This window comes from Gadus morhua, chromosome 2, assembly GCF_902167405.1.
Source record: "Gadus morhua chromosome 2, gadMor3.0, whole genome shotgun sequence".
Taxonomy (NCBI): Eukaryota; Metazoa; Chordata; class Actinopteri; order Gadiformes; family Gadidae; genus Gadus; species Gadus morhua.
The window spans coordinates 2,129,695-2,155,523 of NC_044049.1; the positions used below are offsets into that span (position 1 = coordinate 2,129,695).

General features: G+C 53.4%; 1 protein-coding gene across 2 annotated transcripts; it reads right to left on the minus strand.

Annotated features, from left to right (window-relative positions):
- setd1a (SET domain containing 1A, histone lysine methyltransferase) lies at positions 1-25,611 on the minus strand. 2 transcript variants are annotated; one of them, XM_030348238.1, is made up of 21 exons: positions 25,511-25,611; positions 24,330-24,474; positions 24,128-24,226; positions 23,345-23,615; positions 22,881-23,008; positions 21,920-22,176; positions 19,555-21,229; positions 17,785-18,759; positions 15,990-16,160; positions 15,136-15,220; positions 14,006-14,157; positions 13,612-13,642; positions 13,237-13,444; positions 12,804-12,847; positions 10,787-12,108; positions 9,552-9,933; positions 8,798-8,979; positions 6,639-6,749; positions 4,699-4,818; positions 4,101-4,238; positions 1-2,091 (listed from the first exon to the last, which is right to left on the minus strand). In XM_030348238.1, exons 2-21 carry the CDS (start codon positions 24,465-24,467, stop codon positions 1,918-1,920), a joined length of 6,663 nt encoding a protein of 2,220 aa, XP_030204098.1. In that variant the 5' UTR covers positions 24,468-24,474; positions 25,511-25,611; the 3' UTR covers positions 1-1,917. The 2 variants fall into 2 exon arrangements, with proteins under 2 accessions (XP_030204098.1, XP_030204099.1); XM_030348239.1 differs by lacking the exon at positions 25,511-25,611 and adding an exon at positions 24,989-25,485.
- Positions 25,612-25,829: the final 218 nt, after the last annotated feature.

The following is a 25,829-nucleotide window of genomic DNA, read 5'->3' on the forward strand; positions in this document are numbered from 1 at the left end:
TCATTTTATTTAAAAAATATTTTAATGCACCATTAATAAAGAGTCCAACGCATTAATACAAGAGAAATATTGCAAATAATATTAAAAATAATAATCATCCAATTAAAAGGAAACAATAGAAAATAACTGAATTGGAAGGTATGTACATCTATCCTCCTGGAGACGTGAGGAAGAGAAACAACTTATTTACAGCTTGGAATCGAGTGTTTCTACGAGAAACAGACACATCTACAATATTTACACGTGTTTCTTTGAAGATCTTCTTTGCAAACCTTTTTCGTAGCGACAGTGGCTTTGTACTGAACGGCTGCTGTTTGCAAAGAGACAAAAACACGTTTTCTATTAGTCGTGCCTGGGGAGGCGCACCGACCGTCGACCAATCAAATAAAACGCAAGAAAAAGTACAAGAGAAGGAGCCAGGAAGAGCCGCTCATAGGAACAGAGCGGAGAACGCGAGCGACCAGACCCCGAAGCCCTTGGTGTCTTCCCCTACATGAGCTGAAGCTCAACAGCGGCCAATTATCTCTAGAAGACACACGCAGGCCACACTACACCCCCCCCCCCCCAGAGAGCCGTTAAGCACTGATAATATAACTGTCTGATCAGTCTGCAGAGGCCCCCTCTCAGAGGCCTTACGATACACGTCACCTCGAACAAAGACAAAAACAGGACATTTCCATCTCAGTGAGCAACAGATGAACGGGAAACACAGACTAGGGGTGGAGTTTGGTCGGAATTGCGGGTCGTTTGAACGTGTTGGGAGGGAGAGGAGCGGACTGATATAGCGGTTGACTTCGTGGCCGGGGTAATGTCCAGACCCAGAGATCAGGGGTCTACCGTGGGGGGGGGGGGGGGGGGGGGGGTCACAAAGAAAAAGGGGGAACCTCACAGAACTGGTTAGACACTGAACCTCAGTGACAAGGCCTCGACCTGGCCAACACTAAACCCACACGGCGGACGATGTGAAACGTATCGCTCCAACTCATGTCATCGCCCACCACTATTCTCATTTTTTTGTAACATTTGCAACGATAAAACTATAGCGTATAAAACTGTCCCATCCTCTGGTACAGAGTGGGGAGGGCTGGGGAGAGGAGGGCGTGGTACCGGTGTGACCCCCGTCTCGGGCTGCAAGACACTTACAGATAACGCAACCTAAACCAGAACAAGGAGAATACTCATGTTGAATACCAAGTAACTGAACCCAAGATAAAGCTAAAAGTTAAAAAAAAAAGCTCCGAAATCATCTTCATAATCGAAAGACCTTGCATAACTGAAGACCATCTTGAACCGAGGAGGTTATGCTAAAATCAATGGCCGGAAAGGTGGGCCTCTTTTCTATTTTTTAAAACCCTGAATTTGTTACGCATTTTTCCTTTGCGCGGATGTCAGTGTGCGTATGTGTGAGGAAGAGGCACAAACAAACACACAGACGCACACACACAGACACACACACACACACACACACACACACACACACACACACACACCACTTCCTGGGTAAAGGTTGTTTGTGGGTAAGGAAGGAGGGAACGGAAAATCGCAATAAAGGTAAATCCCGCCCCCCCTGGTGAGTTTGGCACACCACACGCTGACAGATGGGGGGGGACGGGGGACGGGGGGGGGGACGGAGACGGAGACGGATGCAATAATGCCGGGAACTGCTAGGCAACAGAGGAAGCGGGCAAGCGTGTGTGCGTCCGCATGTGTCAAAAGTGCAAGTGTGTGCATCTCTGTTTCCTGGATCAAGCTGTGTAAACCACAGGTGGGGCGGGAGTGGGGGGGAGGGGGGGGGGGGGGGGGGCTTGGCGAGGAACACTACCCTTGGGTGGGCCCGACCGAAATGCGAACCAGGGACGGAAGAAGGTGAGATTCTGGGTGAGGAGGGAGAGGGAGGAAGAGGAAGAGGAGGAGGTTCTAGTTGAGCGTGCCGCGGCAGTTCTCCGTGCCGCACAGACAGGGGATCTTGTTGTCCTCCAGGGGGAACTTGTAGTCGTAGGTGATCTCCTCGTTGACCGCGATGGCCTGCTTGGAGTAGATGACGATCTTCTTCTGGGACTCGATGGTGATCACCTTGGCGTAGCAGTTGGGCTGGAGGGGGAGGGGGAGGACAGAAGACGCCGTTAGTGACACTGGTGTTGCCGATATATTGTTCGGCCGATTTTGGCGTGGACCAGAATTGCAGTACCCTTTAGGTCAGATTTAAGAGCTAGATGTGACCGCGTCTTTGAGGATGTCTGCTTCGTGCGACTTCCTGTGAGAGGCAATATCAATGGTGGGGGAGGGAGGGAGTTTTTTTGGTTCCTTAATCTCGTAATTTATTTTGAACTCCTTAATCTTACCACAGCCGTCGTTCAGTCCTACCAATCCGACTTTAGAGGAATAACCTAAAGTCTTGCAGCAGACGAGCTCTGATCTAGGTGGACTGGGGGTTTCATTACCTTTCGCTGCCTATTGGTTGCTACCCATCGTTCATTTCCCCCGACTTGAAGGCAAGCTAAATCCTCCTGTCCAAACATTCAGGATTCCCATCAATAGCGTCTAGACTGGCCTCTGTAGAAACAGTTATGTGGTTTCCCTTATGAGAGCCCATCTTTAATGAAACAGGAAACAAGGTGCACTTCACAGGGTTCCGGGCCAGGCAGTGTGCCATCTCCGCCCACAAGGCCAGCTCTAACAGAGTAGGACCCCCGGATCCGAGATTCACCCTCAGTCATACATCTCCGGGAAACAGGCCCCAGGATCAAGACGAAACCAAAACACTACAAAAGCCTTTTCTGACGGGACATATCCGCAGACATGGATAGCGGTTTAACACTGGCGTCCGCAGCAGGAGAGTTGGCGTACAATTTGGATCTGCCTCTACCGATGCTCTCTAATGCTGATAATGTTCACACTTATTGTATGTTGTACGTCCTGGCACTTAAAAATAGAACTTAGCATTATGTGTAACGTCTTCCTAGCTTTCTTTGTTGTTTACGGTGAAAGGGTGAATCTATGAATTGTTAGTGCTTGGCACTTGGTTCTATGAACATCCTTACTGCAACGACAGCGATTAGGTTGTTTCTCTTTCTTCTGACAAACATGCTTATTGAAGTTGCTTTGGATATAAGCAACTTCAATAAGCTTTTATCCAAAAAAAAGCAACTTCTATGATATTCTCTGACTCGCTCCTGTTACTGACTCAACGATGCTCCTTAGTCTACACATATCCTGTATACTCAGAGGCTGTTTAATCATGCAGACGCTTTGTTTCCAGCGCCGTAAATACAGCTGAGTGTCTGCTTAGAAATCCCGTCTCAGCTTCAGAGCTATAAGCATCCCCAGCAAGAGGATGCAGTTACGCTCACACAGCATCAAATGATTAGAAAGCTTTCTGCTTGGTTTGTTTTCCTGCCAGGCTGAGCCTGCTTCAGAAGTATTTATTTAAAGATACACAGAGTATATATAAAACTCCAAACACTAGATAACATTCCTAATGAATACCATCTCCCAATCTGTAACAGCTGAAGAAACAACTGCATCGTTTGTAGGTAGTGTCTAGCAACAAAAGCCTGCTTCAGTTTGCATCCTCTTCGCGACAAAGACCTCGGAGTCATGCAAACTACAACACCGGAAGAAACAAGTGCTCAGGCAGCGACCACAGCATGGCTCCACTCACGCGCCCCTAGCGTGGTCCAACCCCCGGGCGTCTGGATGCCAGATGTGGGCTACCTCACGATCTGGTACACGACACATGGCCCACGATGCCGCTCAAATCGCGAGACGGCAAATCTGCGATAATCAATATATCATTGGACATTCCTATCCTATCCACGTTTTTCATTGACTGGTCTTCGGCTAGTACCTTTCCGTTAAAGTTTCCTTCATTTGTGTGTTAAGCGCCACCCCGAGGAGCAGGGAAATCTGTTTAGAGCGCCTTATTTTATCAAATAAAATATCGCCGATCTAAATGCAAAAAGAAATAAAAAATTGAAGTAAAAAACAAATAAATAATAATTCTCTCTCGATATTCCCCGCCAGTATATAGATTCTCGTATTGCACGAAGAAGGACGACGATAGATCGGCTTATCGCTATTTGGTCCCGCCCTTGACTCACAGTGCAGCAGTGGTTGATGAAGCGGGCCAGATTGCCGCACTTGGTGGCGTCGATGATGGTGTCGTGGTCGACCCGGAATAGGTAGCTGCTGCCGATGCCCTGCTGGGCGTAGCGCTTCTCCCGGTTGTCAGCCACCATCTTGGAAAAGCACAGAGAGAGACGGGACGGCGAGTTAGGATGTGAAACACGAGACCCAAACGATCTGAACACCCCCCCAGAACTGGAGGGCGAAAGATATTTTTATCGGCCGGTATTGACGTATCACAGATATACCGTATCGGGGTATGCGTTTGCCGATATACTGTATATATCGACAGCTTGAATATCGGCCAATATATCGGCTTTTTTTTTTTAAATCTGCCGATATGTCGACATTTTGAAATTCTGCCGATGTGTCTATATTTGGTATATCGTCCGATATTTCTATATTTTTAAAGACTGATACATCTAATATTCTGAAGATCGGCAGATATATCTAATATCTTGAATAACGATATTTCCATATTGGTAATCTTTTCCTCCCGATATCGGCTTCAGCCCCTTAAGCTCAGTTGCCGGACGTGCTCTACCCAGACCTCGAAGACGAGTGGACCGTTACCTGTCGGATGTTCTGGCCCACGTACTCGATGACCATCTCGTCGGCCGCGATGGCCTCCATGGCGAACAGCCCCCACTCGTGGATCCGACTCCGCCCGAACCGCAGCTTCTTCTTACGGAACTGCAGGGAACACCACGGTCATAAGCCTTCTTAACACGCATGGAACGGGAGACACAACAGGGGTGTGTGTGTGTGACTGTGTGTTTGTGACTGTGTGTGTGTGTGTTGTGTGGTGTGTGTGTGAGAGAGAGAGATTCGGTTACACTTATGGTGTGTGTGTTGTTCAGTTAAACTTATGGTATACGTGTGTGTGTGCATGAATATATATATATATATATAAATATAAGAGTGCGCACACACACACACACACACACACACACACACACACACACACACACACACACACACACACACACACACACACACACACACACACACACACACACACACACACACACGCACGCGGTGAAGGTGATGCATGCACAACGTTCAGGAAGAGAGTTTGCAGACACTACATTTTTGCGCTTCACAAGGAACTAGAGGTAATTGACTTGATGAAATGTGAAGGTCGAGCCAAACCTTAGTGCTGTGTATGAAGGTCAGCGCTAAAGGCCCACATTCATTCAGACATGGTTCGGGAGTCTTCTAGGTCTACTGGTTCACTCAGCCAACCAGAGGGAAGTTATAGACCAGGGATGGGCAACTTTCATGATAAAGAGGGCCACATTTGTCATCATAACCATCGGAGGGCCACAAGACTGCACACTTCAACTAAACGTGAACTGAGAGAAGCTACACAATTTTGAATTTGGTAGATATGATTTCCTGTATTCTGGTGCATTTTGGGGATGGCCACTACCTAAAATATCATCCAGAATCATAACCTATGCACGGTATGTTAATTGAACCAACATACATTCATTTCATGTTTTCCATGCTCAAACAGCCACATGAATGGTCAGTATTTTTATCAGTGCAAAGGGCTCACATACATCATCATTCAATGAAGTCAAAAAACTGAAAAACAGTGGCCCAACATTAAGTGCAACAACTCAATGAACTCAAACCCAACAAGCAGTTGTAGTAGTTGTAGTGGCGACTTAAGTGGATATCTTTAATGACTGATATCGCTTCTAAGTAAACTAGACGCATGGGTTTGCCTTCGAATTCTATGAATTCTTCTCATCTTTCTTGACCGAGTTTTCTGTAACTCGATCAATTATTATTATTCTTTTCTTTTTTTTTTTATTATGTGCGGGCCTGACTGAGTGAGGATGCGGGCCGCACTGAGTGAGGATGCGGGCCGCATGCGGGCCGCACGCCAGTTGCCCATCCCTGAATTATATTGTCTCCTACCGCCCATCTCACGCTGGTTCAGATATCTAAAAGCCATCCTGAAACTCGATATACAGGCTGGCTCCGTGAGGCTGATTGTACATTCTGTTCAGTGGACCATTGCCATTATTAAGTTCCGCTTTATCTGGACTGTAAGAATATCGCTTCAAACCGGTCTCCGTATCTCCTTTCAGGAAGCGTGACGCATTCACACACAGATTAACATCTCATTATTCAGAGAACGGCCTTCATTTTCGGAGAGATTATCGTCGCCGAATACTGAGGAATTAGCATCCTAGCAGTTCACAATAAATTAGATTTCTCAGAATCCCCAGAGAAGCTCTTAGTAACTTGCGATCTCGGCCGGACCGGTTTATGGACAGCGCCATTTGTGTGGACGCAGTCGCACAATAGTTAAAGTCGAGGTTCAACCCCTTTTCAGAGCTAGGAATGGCGACCCGGGACGAAACAGCGGTGCACACTGGAGGATCCGGAGATGAATGAGCACCCAAATGGTCACGTTATCGCTCGTGGGGTACAGCGCGTCCCTCAGCAGGCAGCGGCCAGCTGCAGAGCTGTGTGTCCAGGTGTCTCCAGGGGTTTACCTTAAGCTGGTTGAGCTTCAGGAGGTCAGAGTCCATGACGGCGGGCGTTCCGATGGCCGTCAGCAGGCGGCGTTGCTCCGAACGACGCTCCGACAGCAGCCGGTTTGTACCCTGACCGGAGGAGAGGGGGTCATGTACATTGATGCATTTATTTGGCACATGTGCGTGCGTGCGTGCGTGCGTGTGTACGTGTGCGTGTACGTGTACGTGTGTGTCTTACATTATAAATGGGGACACTTAATAAGGGTACGACAGTGAATCACTGATCAACATTCATTTATGCGGTAATAAGCATAAGCATACAATGAACTAACAGTTAAGGAATGGAGTAGTCATACAATGAACTAACAGTTAAGGAATGGAGTAGTCATACAATGAACTAACAGTTAAGGAATGGAGTAGTCATACAATGAACTAACAGTTAAGGAATGGAGTAGTCATACAATGAACTAACAGTTAAGGAATGGAGCAGTCTTTGTTTCCTGATCGGGTTCTTGTTCATCTTAGGTATTAATTTATACAGTACAGACTTGTTTCCCTGAAGCCACTTCAAAACACACACACACACACACACACACACACACACACACACACACACACACACACACACACACACACACACACACACACACACACACACACACACACACACACACACACACACACACACCTATAAATAGTGAGGTGGAAGCACACAACGTTCTCAGACGACGGTCACGATGATAGATAAGACCAACGCTTGAGCTGCAGAATACAATGCGAGCGCTATTCTATATTCACACACACATGCACACAATGGGAACTCAGAGGAAATATTATCAAATGGGTGGATTTAGATTGAGTTAAATTAAATTAAACACAGGAAATAAGCGTGCATGTTGCCCAAAAGAAAAGGAAGGCCAAGGCTTATGGAGGTAAAGGAGAACAGGGGGATTCTGAAACACAATGCTGCTCATTGTTCAATACAGTATGTTTTAAACTGTGGCGTTTCATACAAACATATCATTTAAATAATTTCATAACCAGAAAATTGCCTCTCCCGTTCTATTCCCTTGGAACAACAAAAGCTCATCCAAAGTGCCACGAGCGGTTAAAGCCAACAATGTCGATATACACGCATCTAGAGACGATTTAGTAAAAATAAAAAAATGGTCAGAATCGTTGCCACCAAGCAGAAACGTACATACCAACGTTTTCATCGGGTGACTATGCTGCCATAACCACAATCACAACAGGGTTTATTGGCTGGTATAAAGCCCTATCCGATAGACAGGGACCTGGACAAGGTCAGCTCACACACTTAGCTGCACAGTAAGCAGCACTTTGACATGTGACTGCATTGCCAAACTTTGGTTCTGGCCTATCCACCCGCCCTGCTCTGACCTCCAGAGCTACTTGTGTTAGTTTTGCAACACATTCAGAACAAAGTGTGCTACAGAAGTCCAGGAGCACAGAACAGTCCCTTCCTTTATGTGAGCGAGCACGTTTGCTAAGTAGCAGTAACCGATTCGAGAGGTTATAGGCGCTGAGGGCAGTACCGGATTAAAAACGATTCATACGAGTAAAAAGGTTGGATCACAAGTGTGCAGCCATCAATGTACTCGTGTCAATATATCAATCTACTTTTTTTTTGACATTCAGCCCGCGAGCGTGTGAACATTTTTAGCACTCAAGTTCAGATTATTATTTATTTTTTCAGATTTTTTTGTAAACCTCAAGTTCTCACGACAAACCTACAATTTTTCGACCCATTTGCATACACAGACACTCCCCATCCCCCCCCCCCGGCCAGCGTGATCAGCCCAGCTCTCTGTTATCAGCCTAGGGGCCCAGGGACCCCGAGAGCGGCCTTGAGAGAGGCCTTGAGCTTGTCAAGGCCGCTCTCTGACGCAACATCCACCAGCTATCACCAACGGCGCCATGCCTCAGATAAACTCTGATGGACTACACCCCTCTTCCTTCCTCCCCCCCTCAACCTCCCTTCCTCCTCCCCTCAACCTCCCTTCCTCCTCCCCTCCTCCTCCTCCCCCCCCTCCAACCCTTCTCCCTCCAACCCTTCTCCCTCCAACCCTTCTCCCTCCAACCCTTCTCCCTCCAACCCTTCTCCCTCCAACCCTTCTCCCTCCAACCCTTCTCCCTCCAACCCTTCTCCAACTCACCATGCTGTCCAGGTTCTCCATCTCCAGCAGGACCTGCTCGGGCAGGTCCAGGTCCAGGTACGCGTCCTTCTCCTTGCGGCTGATGGCGTAGTATCCCTCGCTCCTGGCGCAGCCCGTCACGTGCTCCCGCAGCAGCCGCTCCACGCTCTTCTTCTTGCGGCGCGGGTTCGGCAGGTTGGTCGGTGCGGGCGTCGTCAAGGAAACAGCCGTGACATGAAGGGCGGTTGCGCGGCGGTGGGACGGCGATTAACGTACGACACTCGAGTGAGGGGTTGGAAAGTGGCGCTGGTGAAAGTTATTCAGACGTTAAGCCGTAACCAGAGTTTAACTCCAAGAGTGGCTCAAATCACCTTTACCCAAGTATCGGAAGTATTTATCGGGGTTAAAATGGCCGCAAGTATCGGACGAAAAAGTTATAATACCGGTAAGACCTTTTGGTAGCTATGGTGATGGGTGTTTGTGGTTGGAAGTCACCGACTACCGCCTCGCTCCAGCATGGTGCCATAAATATAACATACACAATTTAAGGTAAAGTAAAAAACGATATCGTCATAACGATGTCTTATGATTCTGATATTCTGTAATAAATGAATTACTATGCAAACAATCGCGTTCATCGTGTCCCCAAATGTTTCAAATGAACGCTAACAGAACAGAACAGAACCGTTGCCTACTGGTGAATACCCATCAGCACCCCCTGCAGGCCGTTAGCGGTAGCTCAGTAGCGACCCCCACGGTAGCCCTGAAAGGATATTGGTGTGGCCGACCCAGTGGGTGTCGTTGAGCCAGTCGGTGCGGTGGTCCTCCTGCAGTAGCTTCTCGTAGGTGGTCTTCAGCAGCAGCAGGTCCTCCGTGTCCAGCCCCGAGTTCCAGATGTCGTACAGGATGGTCATCTGCTCGTACTCGCTGCGCGTGTCGAAGCTGACGGGGACCAGCGGCAGCGCCGGTGTCAGCGGCCCGCCCGCCGCCGCCGTCGGGGTGGGGGGGCCGGTCTTGCGCTGGGAGGAGGTGGTGACCCCGGCCTCCTGCAGGAAGAGGCGCTCGCTCTTCCTCACGTCCTCCAGCTCGTCGTCCTCCGAGGAGCTCGACAGCTCGCCGGACTCCAGCTCCTCCACGTCCACGTCCTCCTCCGAGTCCTGGGGAGACGGGGGCCGATGGGAGGGTTAGCGTGGGCAAGAAACTCAAGCAGCCGCAAACAACCAAACCGATCATGAACTCGTCTGAAACGTGGACGAAGGGGTCTGCGTCCACATTTCAGGTACCGCGCGCACCTTCAGGTACCGCGCGCACCTTCAGGTACCGCGCGCACCTTCAGGTACCAGACGCACACACCTTCAGGTACCAGACGCACACACCTTCAGGTACCGCACACACCTTCAGGTACCGCACACACCTTCAGGTACCGCACACACCTTCAGGTACCGCACACACCTTCAGGTACCGCACACACCTTCAGGTACCGCACACACCTTCAGGTACCAGACGCACCTTCAGGTACCGCGCGCACCTTCAGGTACCGCGCGCACCTTCAGGTACCGCGCGCACCTTCAGGTACCGCGCGCACCTTCAGGTACCGCGCGCACCTTCAGGTACCGCGCGCACCTTCAGGTACCGCGCGCACCTTCAGGTACCAGACGCACCTTCAGGTACCAGACGCACCTTCAGGTACCATACTCACCTTCACCTTCAGGTACCACACTCACCTTCACCTTCAGGTACCACACTCACCTTCACCTTCAGGGACCACACTCACAGGTACCACACTCACAGGTACCACAGTCACAGGTACCACACTCACCTTCACCTTCAGGTACCACACTCACCTTCACCTTCAGGTACCACACTCACCTTCACCTTCAGGTACCACACTCACCTTCACCTTCAGGTACCACACTCACCTTCACCTTCAGGTACCACACTCACAGGTATCACACTCACAGGTAACACACTTCCAAACAGGAAGCTCACACACTCAGCGCCACAACGTACCGCCAGCTTCCCCTTCCTCTGCTTCTTGCCGGGCCGCTCCTTCTGTCCCTTCTTGGCCGGCTTGCGCTCCGGCTTCTCTTTCCTCCGCCTCTTCTTGCTCTTGTCCTTCTCCGCCTCCCGACCCTTGGCCGCCGCCCCTTTCCTCTTGTGGGGCGGGGTCAGCGCGGTCGCCTTGGCGACGGCGTCCCGGACCTCGTACAGCGGGCCGCTCGACGACAACTCGTCGTCCCCGCCGCCGCCGTCGCCCCCCCGCGGCGCCTCGCCGATCACCTCCTCCGGCGCCTCCAGCACGCCCGAGATGGCGGCCAGCTCGGCGGGGAGCAGCGGGGCGTGGTCCTGCTTCAGGGAGGCGGAGCTCCGCCGGGGCGCGGGCGCCAGCAGCACGGGGGGCTTGGAGTAGTTGTGCTCCGTGAGGACCACCACGCCCTCGGCGTCCATGACCAGCGTCAGCGGCTCGGGGGACAGGAAGAGCTCCTCGTCCATGCGCTGCTCCTCCGCCTCGTCCGACGTCTCCGTCTCCTCCGAGTCGCCGGCCTCGGGGTCCGCCTTCAGGGCCGCGTCCGCCAGGGGGGCCCCTGGCGGGGCCGTGGCCAGCTGCAGCAGGCTGGACACCCCCAGCTGCTCCCGGAGCCTCAGCTGGCCCTCGTCCTCCTCGCCCGGGGCCCGCTGGGCCGCCGGGGACCGCCCTCGGCCCCGCTTGACCGGGGGGGGGGGCGGGGCCTCTTCGTAGGCCATCCGGCACATGGAGGCGTGGTCCGGCGGCAGGTTCTGCACGGTGAGGCACACTATGACGGGCGGGGGGGCCGCCGCCGGGGGCGGGGCCACGGGGGACTTGGGCGACTCCTTGCCCCGTTTCCACGGCAGCTTGCCGGGGCTCCTCTGAGGGGACCCCAGGGGGGCGGGGGGCTTTCTGTGGTCCTCGGGGCTGCCGGCGTTGCGGCTGTGCGGGGGCACGGTGAGGGCATTGCCCTCCCCGGGCTTGGAGGCGAAGGGGAGGAGCTGGACGGCCGGGCCGACGTGGGAGGGGGGGGTGGCGCCGGGGGTGGCGCCGGGGGTGGCGCCGGCGGCGGCGGCGGAGAGGGGGGAGTCCGGGGGCCGGGGGGGGGAGAGCAGGGGCGAGTCGGCGGCCCCCTGCTGGGGGGAGCGGGACGGCAGGGGGGCCGGCGGCGGCGGCGGCTTGACGTCGGGGTCTTCGGTGGAGAAGGAGACGGCCTTGCGGCGCTTCTTGAGGGGGGGCAGCAGCACCACGGGGGAGGAGGGCCTCGGGTAGGGGGGCGAGGGGGGGCGCTTGGACAGACCGCTGGGTTTCGTTTCGCGGGACGCTGCGGAGACGGGACAGGGGCAAGGCGTGAGTTCGACTGGGAGACAAGACGCTGCTTTTAATAAATGGGAAACAGACTGAATTTATGCGGCGCTTTTCTAACGCCGCTCAACGCGCTTTACGATACTGCCTAACATTCACTCATTCATAACCACACTCACACACCGACGGCGCAGTCAACCCTGCAGGTTGACGGATAGCTTTTCAGGAGCGGTTAGGGTTAGGCGTCTTGCTCAGGGACACCGCGACACTCCAGGAACCGGGAATCGAACTAGCAACCTTCCGGTTACCAGCCAACCCGCTCTTACCTCCTGAGCCACATGCCGCCAATCATTTTGAAACCAAACCATGAAACAACTTGTTCTAGATCAAAAGTGATCTGCTGTGCCCCCCCCCCCCCCCCCAAGACTTATCCTGGTCCAACTCTCCATGAGCAGGAGAAGAAGTGGTCAAACGTTGACTCAAATCGCCCCCCATGGGGCAACAGGTAAGTCTTGCACTAGCATGCTTTCAGCATGCTAGTGCAAGACTTACCTGTTGCTGGTCGATTTGCAACACTACTGAAACATTTCGGACTACAGTATCACCCGTCAAGAAGACGAATGGTGCATTGTGTAGGTGGACCGGCACTCCGGGACCAACAGGATGCTAGAGGTACTTGTGATCGGTCTCTGTGAGCCACACTGCTCCACCCACCTGGTCTTTCGCCCGCTTTGGAAACCGTAGCTGAGGAACTCTCCCTGAGGGAGAAAAACAAACACGGCACAACAACATGGTATCAGGTCAACGTCATCGTATCACTCTGGGGGAGGGTGGGCGGGGGGGGGGGGGGGGGTTGATGATGTACGTGCTGAAAGGGCCCCTATTGTACCGCCAGGTGTGCGTGTGAGAAGCTGTTTACGAGCCGTTGGAAAACCGGCCTTTTCCTGTTTTTTTAAGTGACGTCCACCTAGATGTACGCGAGATGGATCTAGATCTAACGGCCTTCCCAGTGGACTGTAGGAAATGATGCTTTGTTGTGTTACGTCACTAAGGAGCGGGGAAAGGCCGGTTCACCAACGGTTTGTTATGGCTGAGCCCAATCACAACTGGTTGAATAACACCAGATGTGTTATTCCAAAACACACACCTGCCGTCTGCGTCTTTGTGGCGGTCCGTGGGCGTGCCGTCCAGGGTGGTCTCGTCCATGGTGTCGAGCCCCTCGCTGTCCAGCCGCTCCCCCTCCTCTTCCTCGTCTTCGTCCTCCGAAGAGGAGCCGGATGAGGAGGTGGAGGAGGAGGAGCCCCCGGAGGAGGAGGATAGGCTCTCGTCATCGCTGTCCGCACTGAGTGCGTCGTCTGAAACCAAAACGGTACGATCAGGAATGACAACTGAGAGGCAGGAAACCGGGCCTGATGTGTGATCGCTCTTAAGTTAATGTCACCTTTTAAGCTAAACAAAACTCCTTATCTTTAAAGAGGAAATGGGGTGCATTTACAAAATACGACTGTTGGGATGAGCCTACCTTCGCTCTCCTTTCCACTCTCCCCTTCCTCCTGCAGAACCAAGAAAAGACGAAAAGAGGTTGGTTACAACACTGGCCAGGGCCAGCTGCACCGAGCCCAGCGATACATGCACGCACACACGTACACGCACGCACATGGAAACACTCAAAGCACTTTTCAATTAACAGCCTCACAGTCGCCCATTCACGATCTACTGCGACTTAAAGCTATTCATTGATCAACAACACGAAACGATCAATGAATACATCCACGTGATTATCTACTCCAACACGTGTGTGAGGGAGTCTCTTCTCGTCTCAGACACCCAACAGGACCTAGGTGGACCCACGAAGACCCACGAGGAACCACGAAGACCTATGAGGGCCAAGGTAGAAGACCCCCGCGCTCACACACCTTCTCAGAGGACGATCCGTCGGAGGTCTCCTCTCCCTCGCTGTCCAGCTCCCAGGGCTTCCGGTTCCTGGGTTTCCTCTTCCGGCTCTTGCTGCTGCTGCCACGCTCCGGCCCACCGTGGCGTTCCCTGTCGGAGTGTCGGTTCTCCGCACCTGGGACGACACACACACACACACACATACAAGCTTGAGAACGGACCAACTTCTGACGCACAACCTATTTTTGTCTTCCGTTTTTCCCTTGTTGACGTCTCCGTTGATCCTGTCCCAATGGGATCGTTCTCTATTCATGTCTCCGGGCCTTTTATGCTCGGGTCCTCAGGGCTGTCGTTGTTTTGCGATTTTTCCCTGATTGTTGTTTGGTGATTTTTCATTGATTGTTGCTTTGTGATGTTACGCTGATTGTTTGTTTTGAGATAATTCACTGACTGCTTCTTCTGTGTTTTGGTATTCTTAACCCTTTCAAAGTTCAGACCCCTTTTTTCCAGGCCACCATTTTAAATATGTTTGGTTGTTAATGGGTAAAGGTTAAAAAGGGTAGGCTTGCTATTTTGGACCCACGAGGCAATACAATACAGCATTGTGCTAGAATAGACCGTTATGAAAATATGGTTGTGACTGGTCTGAACCACCATTCTGCTAAAGTCTAAAATCAAGTAATCATCAGGGTATCCATTGTTCTTAAAATGCTAGAATGTTTTATTAGCTATTGCGCTGCAACAGTTTTTTTTTTTTTTTTTTGCAATTGATACTGTGTCAGTTGGTGGGTCACAAAGTACAGGCTTATAGCTTATTGTCTATCGGATCTGTTGAAATGAAACCCTAACCCTAAAAACAACAAGGCAAGTAGACTGCCTCCCAGTTAATAATATGAGCTAACGTTTTGTACCAAAACCCAGCGACCAGAACGGTGAACGGCAGATTCTTTGGCGGCCGCTGTCCAAACAAGATCCGAAGAAATGCACTGTCTAAACACAGAACTATTGATTCAGCACTCAATCACGTTCTCTCATGAGGCCATACCGAGGCGCCTTCTAACACACCGTGACCTTCCTGTTTTGTTACAAATATTTCTTTCTCAACTTTAGAACAACTTACGAATAAGAGAAATGTGACATGATCCTGACTCACCTTCGTCATCCTCGTCTGGCGGGGTCGAAGGTCGCGGCCTCTTCATGTCCTCTTCATCCAGCTCCTGTGGCTCCTTCCTCTTGACCTGGGAGGACGACAAGGGTCAAATGACAAATCACGCACCATTCATTAATTAAGAATTAATTAATTAAGACGTCTCAGAAACCTTCAGTCATGAGCTCAACCAGAAGATGAATTGATATCGAAGCATTATTACATATCTACTGGTTTCATCAAGTCAAATGTAAGGTCTTATAGTTGATATTTATCAATATAATAATACTTTTTAAGACTTTATACTCTGCTTGTTAAAGTAGTCTATGGATAAACTAAAAACCTAGGTAGAATCTAGTCTCATATGGGTGTCATATAGCCCAGTGAGTGAATGAGTAAAGGAGTGAGTCAGCGAGTGAGTCAGCGATTGAGTCAGCGAGTGAGTAAGAGAAGGAGTCAGTGAGAGCATGAGTGAGTGAGTCAGTGAGAGCATGAGTGAGAGATTGAGTGAGTGAGTGAGTGAGTGAGTGAGTGAGTGAGTGAGTGAGTGAGTGAGTGAGTGAGTGAGTGAGTGAGTGAGTGAGTGAGTGGGTGGGTGAGTGGGTGAGTGAGTGGGTGGGTGAGTGGGGTGAGTGGGTGAGTGAGTGAGTGAGTGAGTGAGTGAGTGAGTGAGTGAGTGAGTGAGTGGGTGGGTGAGTGAGTGAGTGAGTGAGTGAGTGAGTGAGTGAGTGAGTGAGTGAGTGAGTCAGTGGGTGAGTGGGTGAGTGAGTGGGTGAGTGAGTGAGTGAGTGGGTGAGTGGGTGAGTGAGTGGGTGAGTGGGTGAGTGAGTGGGTGGGTGAGTGGGTGGGTGAGTGAGTACCTTGAAGGAGGGCAGGCGCAGTGGCCCCCGCAGGGCGAAGCCCTCGACCCCCCCGCTCTTGGCCCAGTCCACCAGGGACACCAGAGGGTCCCGTGGCCGGCTGGCCGTCTTCTCCTCCTTCTTCTCCTCGTCCCGCAGCGCCGACACACCCCGCACCATGGTCTGGAACGGCTGCACGCGCGCGCGCAAACACACACACACACACACACACACACACACACACACACACACACACACACACACACACACACACACACACACACACACACACACACACACACACACACACACACACACACACAAAGACAGACACACAAACACACACACACACAAAGAAAGACAGACACAGACACACAAAGAAAGACAGACACCCACACACACAGAAAGACAGACACACACACACACACACACACACACACAGACACACACACACACAGAAAGACAGACACACGCACGCACGCACAGACAGAAAGACAGACGCACGCACACACACAGACACACCCATGAACGCACAGAAAGAAAGAAAGAAAGAAAGAAAGACACACACACGACAAAAGTTAATCAACACTGCCCCCTGGAGCTCCAGCTCAGCATAGACCTTCTCTTTCTCAACAGTTTACACATCGCCTCAGTCTAAGACGCGTCCAGTTAGAACAAGAGATGCATGACTGTCAGCCATGGCTGTGGGCGTGTGCCCTGTTAAAGTAGCTGTAGCAACGCCACATACAGTGCATTGTTTGTATGGAGCAGGGAACACGGCCTTGTGGTTATCAACCCAACCTGTGCTGCTGACTCCATAGCAGCTCACTGACCCCGACGCTGAAGCTAGTCGTACTAATGATGAGAGTAACGCTAATAAAGCTTGTATTGCTAATAACACTAGTAATGCTAATAAAGCTAGTAATGCTAATAAAGCTAGTAATGCTAATACCGCTAGACGCTAACAACACCAACAACACTAACACCAACAACACAACACCAATAACACCAACAATATAACAACGCTAACAACACAACCAACAACACTGACAACTCTAACAACACCAACAACAATAAGAACACAACCAACACCAACAACACCAACAACATAACACCAATAACACTAACAACACAACCAACGCTAACAACAATAACACAACCAACACAAACAACACCAACAACACCAACACAACAAACACAACACTAACAATAAGAACACAACCAACGCCAACAACAGCAACAACGCCAACAACACCAATAACACAACCAACACTAACAACAATAACAACACCAACAAAACAACCAACACCAACAACTCAACCAACACCACTAACAACAATAACAACACGAATAACACCAACAATATAACAACACCAACAACACACACGACAACACCTACACCAAAAACACCAAAAAGTCAACAACACCAACAACGTTAACAACAATAACGTTAACAACAATAACGCTAACAACGCCAACAACGCTCACAACAATAACAACACCAACAACGTCAACAACACCAACAACGTCAACAACACCAACAACGCCAACAACGCCAACAGCACCCACAGCACCAACAGCGCCAACAACGCCAACAACGCCAACAACAATAACGCTAACAACAATAACAACGCCAACAACGCCAACAACAATAACGCTAACAACAATAACAACGCCAACAACAATAACAACGCTAACAACAATAACAACGCTAACAACAATAACGCCTAACCCCACCAACAACATCAACCACACCAACTTACAACACCAACAACACTAACAACACCACCACCACCAAGCGTGCGCGCGGCCTCACCTTGGCCTTGGTCTCCTTGCGCTCCCACCACTCGTCGAAGGTGGCGAAGGCGATGTTCTCCACCATCTTGCGGTTCAGGTCCCGCTGCATGATGTTCTTCATCTCCTGGATGAGCGTGGCGAGCGCCAGCTGCACCGTGGCCTCGTGGGGGCTCTCCGTCAGCAGGGGGGGCTCGTCCCCGGGGGCGCCGTACTCCTGCTCCTCCCCGGGGGGCATGGTGCCGTAGCCGGGGGGCGGGGCCAGGTAGGACGGGTAGTGCGGCGGCAGGACGTGCGGGGGCCAGCCGGCGTGCGGCGGCGGCGGCGGCTGCGGGATGCCGTGGTGGGGGGGCAGCGGGGGCAGCTGCGAGGCGTGGGGGTCGGGGTAGCTGTAGGGCGCCATGTGGGGGGGCATGTAGTGGTGCTCCGGGTCGTAGTGCGTCCCGGCGCCACCGTTGCCCCCCGCGCCGCCCCCGTCCTCGGCCATGTAGGGGAGGTGCGGGGGCATGGCGTGGTGGTGGTAGGAAGAGGGGGGGTAGTCGCCCGGGGGCGTGGCCTCCTCGCCGGGCGGGGCGCCGGACGACGAGACGCGCAGCTGGTGCAGGCGGCTGAGCATCTGGGTCTGCATCTGGAAGGACATGGGGGGCCCCCCGCTGTACTGGCTCATGAGCTCCACCGAGCTGGCGTAGTCGTACATGTGGGGGGGCATGGGCGGGGGGTACTCGGGGTGCAGCTCCATGTGGGGGGGCGGCAGGGCGTAGCCCGGCGGCAGGTGGGGCGGGTAGGAGGGGTGCATGGAAGACCCAAAGTGCTGGGGGTCGGAGAGGGGCGGGGGGGAGGCCGAGGGGTCGCCCCCCCGCTGGGCGGCCTGCGACGACTGCGACGGCGAGGAGGCCCGCGAGCCCGCCGGCTGGTGGCCCGTCGCCGTGGTGATGGCGCTCGCCGCCTCGTCCTCGTCGGAGATCTCCATGTCCTCGCCCGAGGAGTGGGGGGACGACTGGGGGGGGGGGGGGGGGGCGGGAGTGGACAGCGGGTCAGTCATTCGTCCACAATAACAATAACAACAACATCACAAACCACATGTTCACGTTTCTATACATACAGTCTGCCTCAGATTTTGTTTGCGTCTGTAAATCTCGCTCACTTTTTCCCAAAATTCGCTGTAAATTCTTCACACGTTCTTTGATTTCATATGAAATACGTCCGAAAAAGCTGAGTTGCAGTGACAGTTTTCCGTTACCCAAAAAAGCGCTGACGTTTTCTGCCCAACTCGTTCCCTTGACACGCAGAAATGTCCCCCTCCAACCCCTCCGTTCCCCTTCCTACGATTCTCCACCATATAATAATAATAAATCAGTCTTGTATAGCGCTTTCCTAGGACCCAATGCGCTGTCAAAACCATTGACAACTTTTGCATTCCAAGCACCTGTGATTGACAGGTAAGATGGATTCTCCGATCCAAACCAGGGAAGAAAGACCCTGATTGGTCAGAAATTTGCCGGGGGCGGTCCAGAAAACAGGCTCATACGAAGTCAGAACCGTTTGCCTCAAAGCAGACAAGCGCTCTCAGCACATTTCACTCCAATACCTTACGGACGGCCTTTCTGTTTTCTACCAAACTGCTCTCCAGGGTCACCTTTAACCCAACACAACCCTACTGCTGCCCTAGCGCGTGATGCAGCTTCCTGCGTGGGTTCAACTCAACCGCGCCGGCCCCCTGTGTGAACACATCCGTGCATCATCATCATCATCATCCTCCTCATCCTCCTAATCATCATCCTCATCCTCCTACCTGGCTCTGTCCGTTGTAGGGGGGCGTTCTGGCCCCCACCCTCTGGGGCTCCGTGGTGCCGGGCTGGGGCCCCTCCTCCTGCGTGGCCCCCGCGGCCCCGGGCAGACCGGCCTGGGGGTCGTCCGATGAGGGGAGGTGGGGGGAGTAGGTGGAGGAGGAGGAGGAGGGCATGGCGGCCGCTATGACCGGCGGGCTCTTCCTGCCGTCGCCCCCCTTGCCGGGCTTCCTCCCCCGGCGGCCCTCCCCCTTCCTCCGCTGCTGCTCTCCCCCGTCCCCCTCCCCCGCCCCACCGCCGGCCGCCGCCGCCGCCGCCTTCTGCCGCTCCTCCCCCTCCTCCTCCTCCTCGTCCGAGGCCAGGAAGGAGAACTTGGCCTTCTGCTCCTTCAGGAGCATCTCGATGCGGGAGTCCAGGCTGCTGCTGTGGTACACGAACGGCAGGCTCTCATTGGTCGAGTCGGGCTCCGGGGAGGAGGAGCCGTCCCCCCGCGGCGGCGGCGGCGGCGGGGAGCCGACCGACGGGGAGGGCGGCTGCCCCTGGTGGGGGAGGGAGGTGGAGGACGGAGAGGTGGAGGAGGAGGCCACCGAGGAGTGCGGCGGCGGCGGCAGCGGCGGCGAGCCGGGCGGCGCCGGCGGCGTCTTTGGCGGCGCTGCCGGCGGCGTGCTGGGCCGCCGCTTGGGCTTGCTCCACTGCTCCTCGCGCGGCGGGCTGTCCCGGCCGAAGTCCAGCGAGCCCAGCGTCTCCGCCACCGCCGCCGCGATGACCGAGGCCGGGGGCAGCGGGGGCGGCGCCGGCGGCGGCGTGGGCGTCGGCACGGGCCCGCCGTGGTAGTCCTTGTCGCCCGAGCCGGGCAGAGAGCCCCTCTCGACCCCGCCCCCCCCCAGGCGCGAGGCGGCGGCGGCGGAGTGGGGCGGGGGCTCCAGCAGCGCGGCCGCCCCAGGCTCCTTGGAGGAGGCAGGGTAGGCGGGGTACGACGAGGGGGGCGGGGACATGCTGTTGGAGGAGGAGCGGTAGGCGGCCGAGGCGTTGTGGCGCGGCCCGCCAAACTCGGCGTCGCGCTCGCGGTCCCGCTCGTGGCTGCTGCGGCGCCGGCCCGCCGCGCCGTGGTGGTTGTGGGAGTGGTGGTGGTGGTGGTTGCGGTGCCGCTGGTGCCCCGGCGGCTCCCCCGAGCGCGAGCCCAGGCTGTCCCGCCGGTAGCTCCGCTCCTCGCGGCGCTCCTCGCGGCGCTCCGAGTGGTGCGAGGAGGAGTGGTGCTTGGAGGATGAGGACGAGGAGTTCGTGTCCTGCTGGTGGAAGGAGGAGCGCCGGCCCCCGGCGCCGTAGCGGCCCCCGGCCCCCGCCTCGCGCTCCCGGTCGGCGCCGGCGGCGGCCGGCGGCAGCAGGGGCGGCGCCTCGTACTGCGCCGAGGCGGGCGGGGGCATGGAAAGGTGGTGGGGCCCCCCCGGCGGGGGCCCGGCGTTGGGGTACATGGGGTAGCAAGGCGGCTCGTTGTGGCGGTAGGGCGGGTACATGGGACGCCCCCGGTGGTAGCCGGACGGCTCCTGGGGCTCCTCGGGGTAGCGGGACACCTTGTACCCCCCCACGGAGGAGGTGACGGCGGAGGAGGAGGAGGAGGAGGGCAGCATGTCCTGGGGGGGGTAGCCGCTGCCTAGCGCCCCCGCCGTGTAGCCGGCGTTTCTGGAGGAGAGAGCGGGGGAGGGAGGGGGTCAGGGTCAGAGACTGGGGGTCAGCGTCTCCGGGGGGGGGCGGCTCGTCGACCTGGATGGTTCTTAGGTTCGGGTTCTAGTGTGTCCGTCTCATCGTTACAGTGGTCTCAGTGTAGTTCAGTGGCCGAGCGCACCGCTAACAATAAGCTAAACAACAACAACAACACTCACTACTCTGGTCCGTATTCTACAATTACAATTAGGACATTTAGCAGACGCTTTTATCCAAAGCGACTTACATCGGTTAATACACACATTGACCGCCGACGGCAGAGTCAACCATGCAAGGCGACAGCCAGCTCGTCAGGAGCAGCTAGGGTTAAGTGTCTTGCTCAGGGACACATCAACACTCAACCTTTCGGTTACAAGACAACTGCTCTACCTCCTGAGCTACGCCGAGGTTTAGGACTATTCTACAGTCCTAAACCTTAATTGATCCATCATTGACCATCTTAGTTGATGGTTCTAAACTTCTAAGCTTCTTCTCATCCCATTTGAACCTTAAAAATACAGACGTGGCCAAATTATAACAAACCAAAGCCTCCGGACAAATTGCAGCTGGTTTTGAACTGTGGCAATACCGACTCTCCAGCCTCACCCTGTGACCAAAGCCTGGTATGTCCCCCGTGACGCGGCCCCGAGCGGAACAAAGACAACCCACCTTCCGCCGGCAGCGTAGCCCGAGTCCTGCGAGAAGGGCGTTCCGGAACGGGACGAGTACGGAGTGCCGCCCCCCTGAGAGGAGGCCGAGGAGGCCGGCGTGAAGGGGCCCGTGTGCGAGGGAGGGGGCGTTTCCAGCCGCTGCTCGCTGAAGCCCGGTTCGCTGGAGCACGGGGTGACGCTCCCGGGGGCGGGGGCCGGCATGGCGGCCGCCTGGACCACCAACTCGCTGGAGAGCCGCCGCCGGATGTCCGAAGACTGAGGGGGGGGAACGAGAGCGGAACCAAAAGGGTAGAAGTATGGTGTCCTCGTTTAATTAAACAGCCATCGCTTTGTTGCAATTTGAAATCAACACAGAAAAGGTTTACTCGTCACAGAGGAGTGATAATAATGCAAATATAAATAATTAAATAATGTGCTAATCATGAAAACCTGTGATGCTGTGGGATCTACAACTTGTTGTAAACCTATTCTCCCTAATTTAATGACCTTTAAGTTATTGAAAAGTCCTGAGTGTGTCAGAAGGTCTCCTGTTCCCGTCGACAGTGTGTCCACCTTATTCCGCGACGTTCTATGTTCCATGATTCATCTTGGCACGCCAGTTTTCCATTTCCGGTCGAGTGCTGTTTACATAACGGCTAGCACATTTGCACCGCTAGCACAAATCTTGAGGGCTACAGCAATCGCTTTAAAAGTTATATATTATATTAGGTCAAAATGGCAAGTGGAGCCCAAACTACTCCTCTCACTAAAGTACTACCGGCTACGTATTCTCGCTTCTAACTGGGAATGGGAAGCCGGACTGGTCGTCATGGTGACGCGCATTGTTTAGCCTGGAATAAGGTGGGTAAGACCGTATATTTGAGACGGTAGAGCATAACAACAGTCCTGTACTGAGGCCGGTGGAGGGATCACACAAAAAGTGAAGGAGCCGCGGCGGGGCGGGGGGGGGGGGGTCGTACCGTGTCGGGCTGCGTCACCGGCTGTGAGGTGGGCAGGCGCTCCGTCAGGGCCTTCCCCCCCAGCGGGACCGTCTGAGGGGTGAAGGCGCCGCTGACCAGCAGGTCGTAGATCTTCTGCCTCTGCTGGCCTGGAGGGCACACACCGCCGTCACAGGAAGACCACAAACACAGGGTCAGAACGCATCCAGACACAACACTCTACACACGGCTATAGCAGACACAGAAACAGCACCAGCTTCTATTTGGATAAACTCAAACAATGACCGGTATTAATTCCCATTCGTCTTCTTTTTTTTACCAAACTAATGATCGTTCTCCTCTTTTAATTAAACTTTTTAAATAACCCTTTGTCAGCTCCTACTGAGTAATAACACAACAGTATAACTATTGCAATAGCCCGTTCAAGTGCCTTCAGAAAACGCCAAGATCGGTCACACAAGCGAAAGAAAAACTGCACACAGTACCTTTGATGTCCAGTTGGGCGTGGATGATGTTGCCCATGACCGAGGTGTTGTGGAGCTGCTTCACTGTGTCCTTGGCCCCGCGGGTGCTGGTGAAGAGCACCCGGGCCAGGCCCAGATGCTTCCTGGTCTTGGGGTGAAACAGGATCTCCATCTCCTCCACCTCGCCGAACTTGGCGCACATCTCGGCCAGGAAGGGCTCCTTGATGTTGTCATTGAGGCGGGCGAAGGTCACCTCCTTGAGCGGAATCTGGCCGATGTAGAACTCATCCAGCTGTGGGGGGGGGGAGGCACGATGCGTCAGAATAGATGGGTGCATGCATGTGTGGCTGCGTGGGTATGCAGGGGAGTCAGACACACAGTTGTTAAAGTCACAATGTGTAAGAATTGTCTCCTCTCAGGGTAAATGGTGGGAGACTTTTAAAACTTCATTAACAGCATTCAGTACACATTAACTGGCTGTGCAGAGGGCCAGTTTGGCTGGCCGGGGTAGAGTTGGAAGAGTTTAGGAGTGTCAGTAGGAAGTTTCTTGTAAACAAATAAGAGGTATGAGCTGACCAGCATATTTGTATTCGTACAATATATCAGCTGTAGGATCTGGTTTAATTCATAGCATTGTTGAAATCACCATCGATCAGCATTGACTAATATTTTCAGCATCAAGCTAGTTCAAATGTTACATACAGTGAGACTTTAAGAGCTTGAAGTGGCTGCGAAAATGAGTCATGTATTACATTACTGCTGGGTAACCAGACGTAACATAAACATTGAAGTCATTCCTCCCACCTTGAACTTGGGCACTGGCAGGGACAGCTCTGTGTATCTGGACCAGATTCTGCGAGGTCGGGGGTCTTGCAGATTTCCCACCGGATGAAACTCAGGGTCCTGGAATGGAAAACAAACAGTTTATTTTTAGACACAACTAATAAAGAGGTTTCAGTGGAACCGTTTCGATTGTAGATGTGCAGTATGGTGTAAAGGAACTCACCGGCACGCTGAAATGCACTCCATCGTATCGGTAGATCTTTTGGGTGACCCTCCGTATTGCCGGGTCCTGCACAAGCTTGTAGCTCTTCCACTGCAAACTGAGGGCTCGTTGTGATTCAGTCCCACTGTCTGGATCCATCCTACAGCTGGACGTGGAAACACCAAGATGCTGCTCAATTATACAAAATCTTGGCACCCAATAAGGTCTCCACCACGAACATACCCCGAGTTGTACTTCAAGATGTGCGTTATACGGATAAACTGTTATAATTATACCACACAACTGCTGTGCCAAAGCGTGTGTCGTGGTGTTGTTGTGGCAGTGGGCTTAATGGTATTCTTTGTTATTGTGCTATTCAAGCTTGCCATCAAAACGCCATAAACTGCGTCACAACAACGCATCATCACGAATGCCTCTCAACAGACACAAGTCAACTCCTTTCGGGACCTTTCAGGAATACCCGCGGCGTCCCGTTACTCTCCCACCGCGGGACTCGGATCGGCTCCCCGCTGTCACAACAACGCGCCGCCCTACGTCACCGCCTCCGAGCGGCAGCTAGGCGCGTTAGCCACCGCTGGAGGACCTCAGCGTTAATGCACAGCGCATCAAAAACACACAAATACTGCTCATATGTGACACCAACACTCGTACGGGATTACCGTGTTAGTCGGTCCGGCGACCTAGGTTATAGGCAGCTAGCGGAGCCTGTGCGCGGCAGGCGCCTCCTGCCATCTCGCTCCTCGGGTTTAAGCCACCGCTAACGCGTTAGCATACAGCTCCACTAGCACCGAGTTAAATAAGACCTTATCGGGACCACTTCCACGCAACGTGTCGGTCACATGTGTGCCGCGTCTCCCTCCGCTAACGATCGGTGGGGCAACGCAGAGCAGATACGGACCATAAAGCGAGCCGGCCGAGGTAGGACGCTTTGCCCGCTCATTCGGGAGCAGCAGCCCGCCGCTCCGCGCAGCAGCGTCCGTGAGGCCTGCAGAAAAACACCCGGTCCCCGACGCTAAATCCGCGTGTAAAGCTCCGCTCTGGGACCCCGCCGGCGGTCTCATACGATACCCCTAGCTTTCCGATTGCCTGACGATGTGCTACGACCCCCCTGCGAACGACCGACTTGTTGTTTTGAGACAAAATCTAAATATTATGGAGCGATCGGCCATCGCGAAACCAACCTGAAAACCTCGCCTGTTCTCCATCAGTGAGGTAAACTCAGTCCGCTGCTCAGCGCCCGCACTTTCGATAAGGAATGTAGTCGATACATGGCGATATAAACAACGCACTACCCCCTAAAATTAGTCTTCGTGTTTCTGTAAATATTTACATATTATTACGTTGACGTTAATACGCGCAATAGCTTATTATACTTTTCTTTAGAAGATAATCGAATCTGCCTAATAAAGCCACAAATAGTTTCAACGGAGGATTAACACAGCGCCCTCTTGAGTTGAGGTTGTGCTCTGCAATTCGTAGAAAGGCGAAGGGGACCTCCAT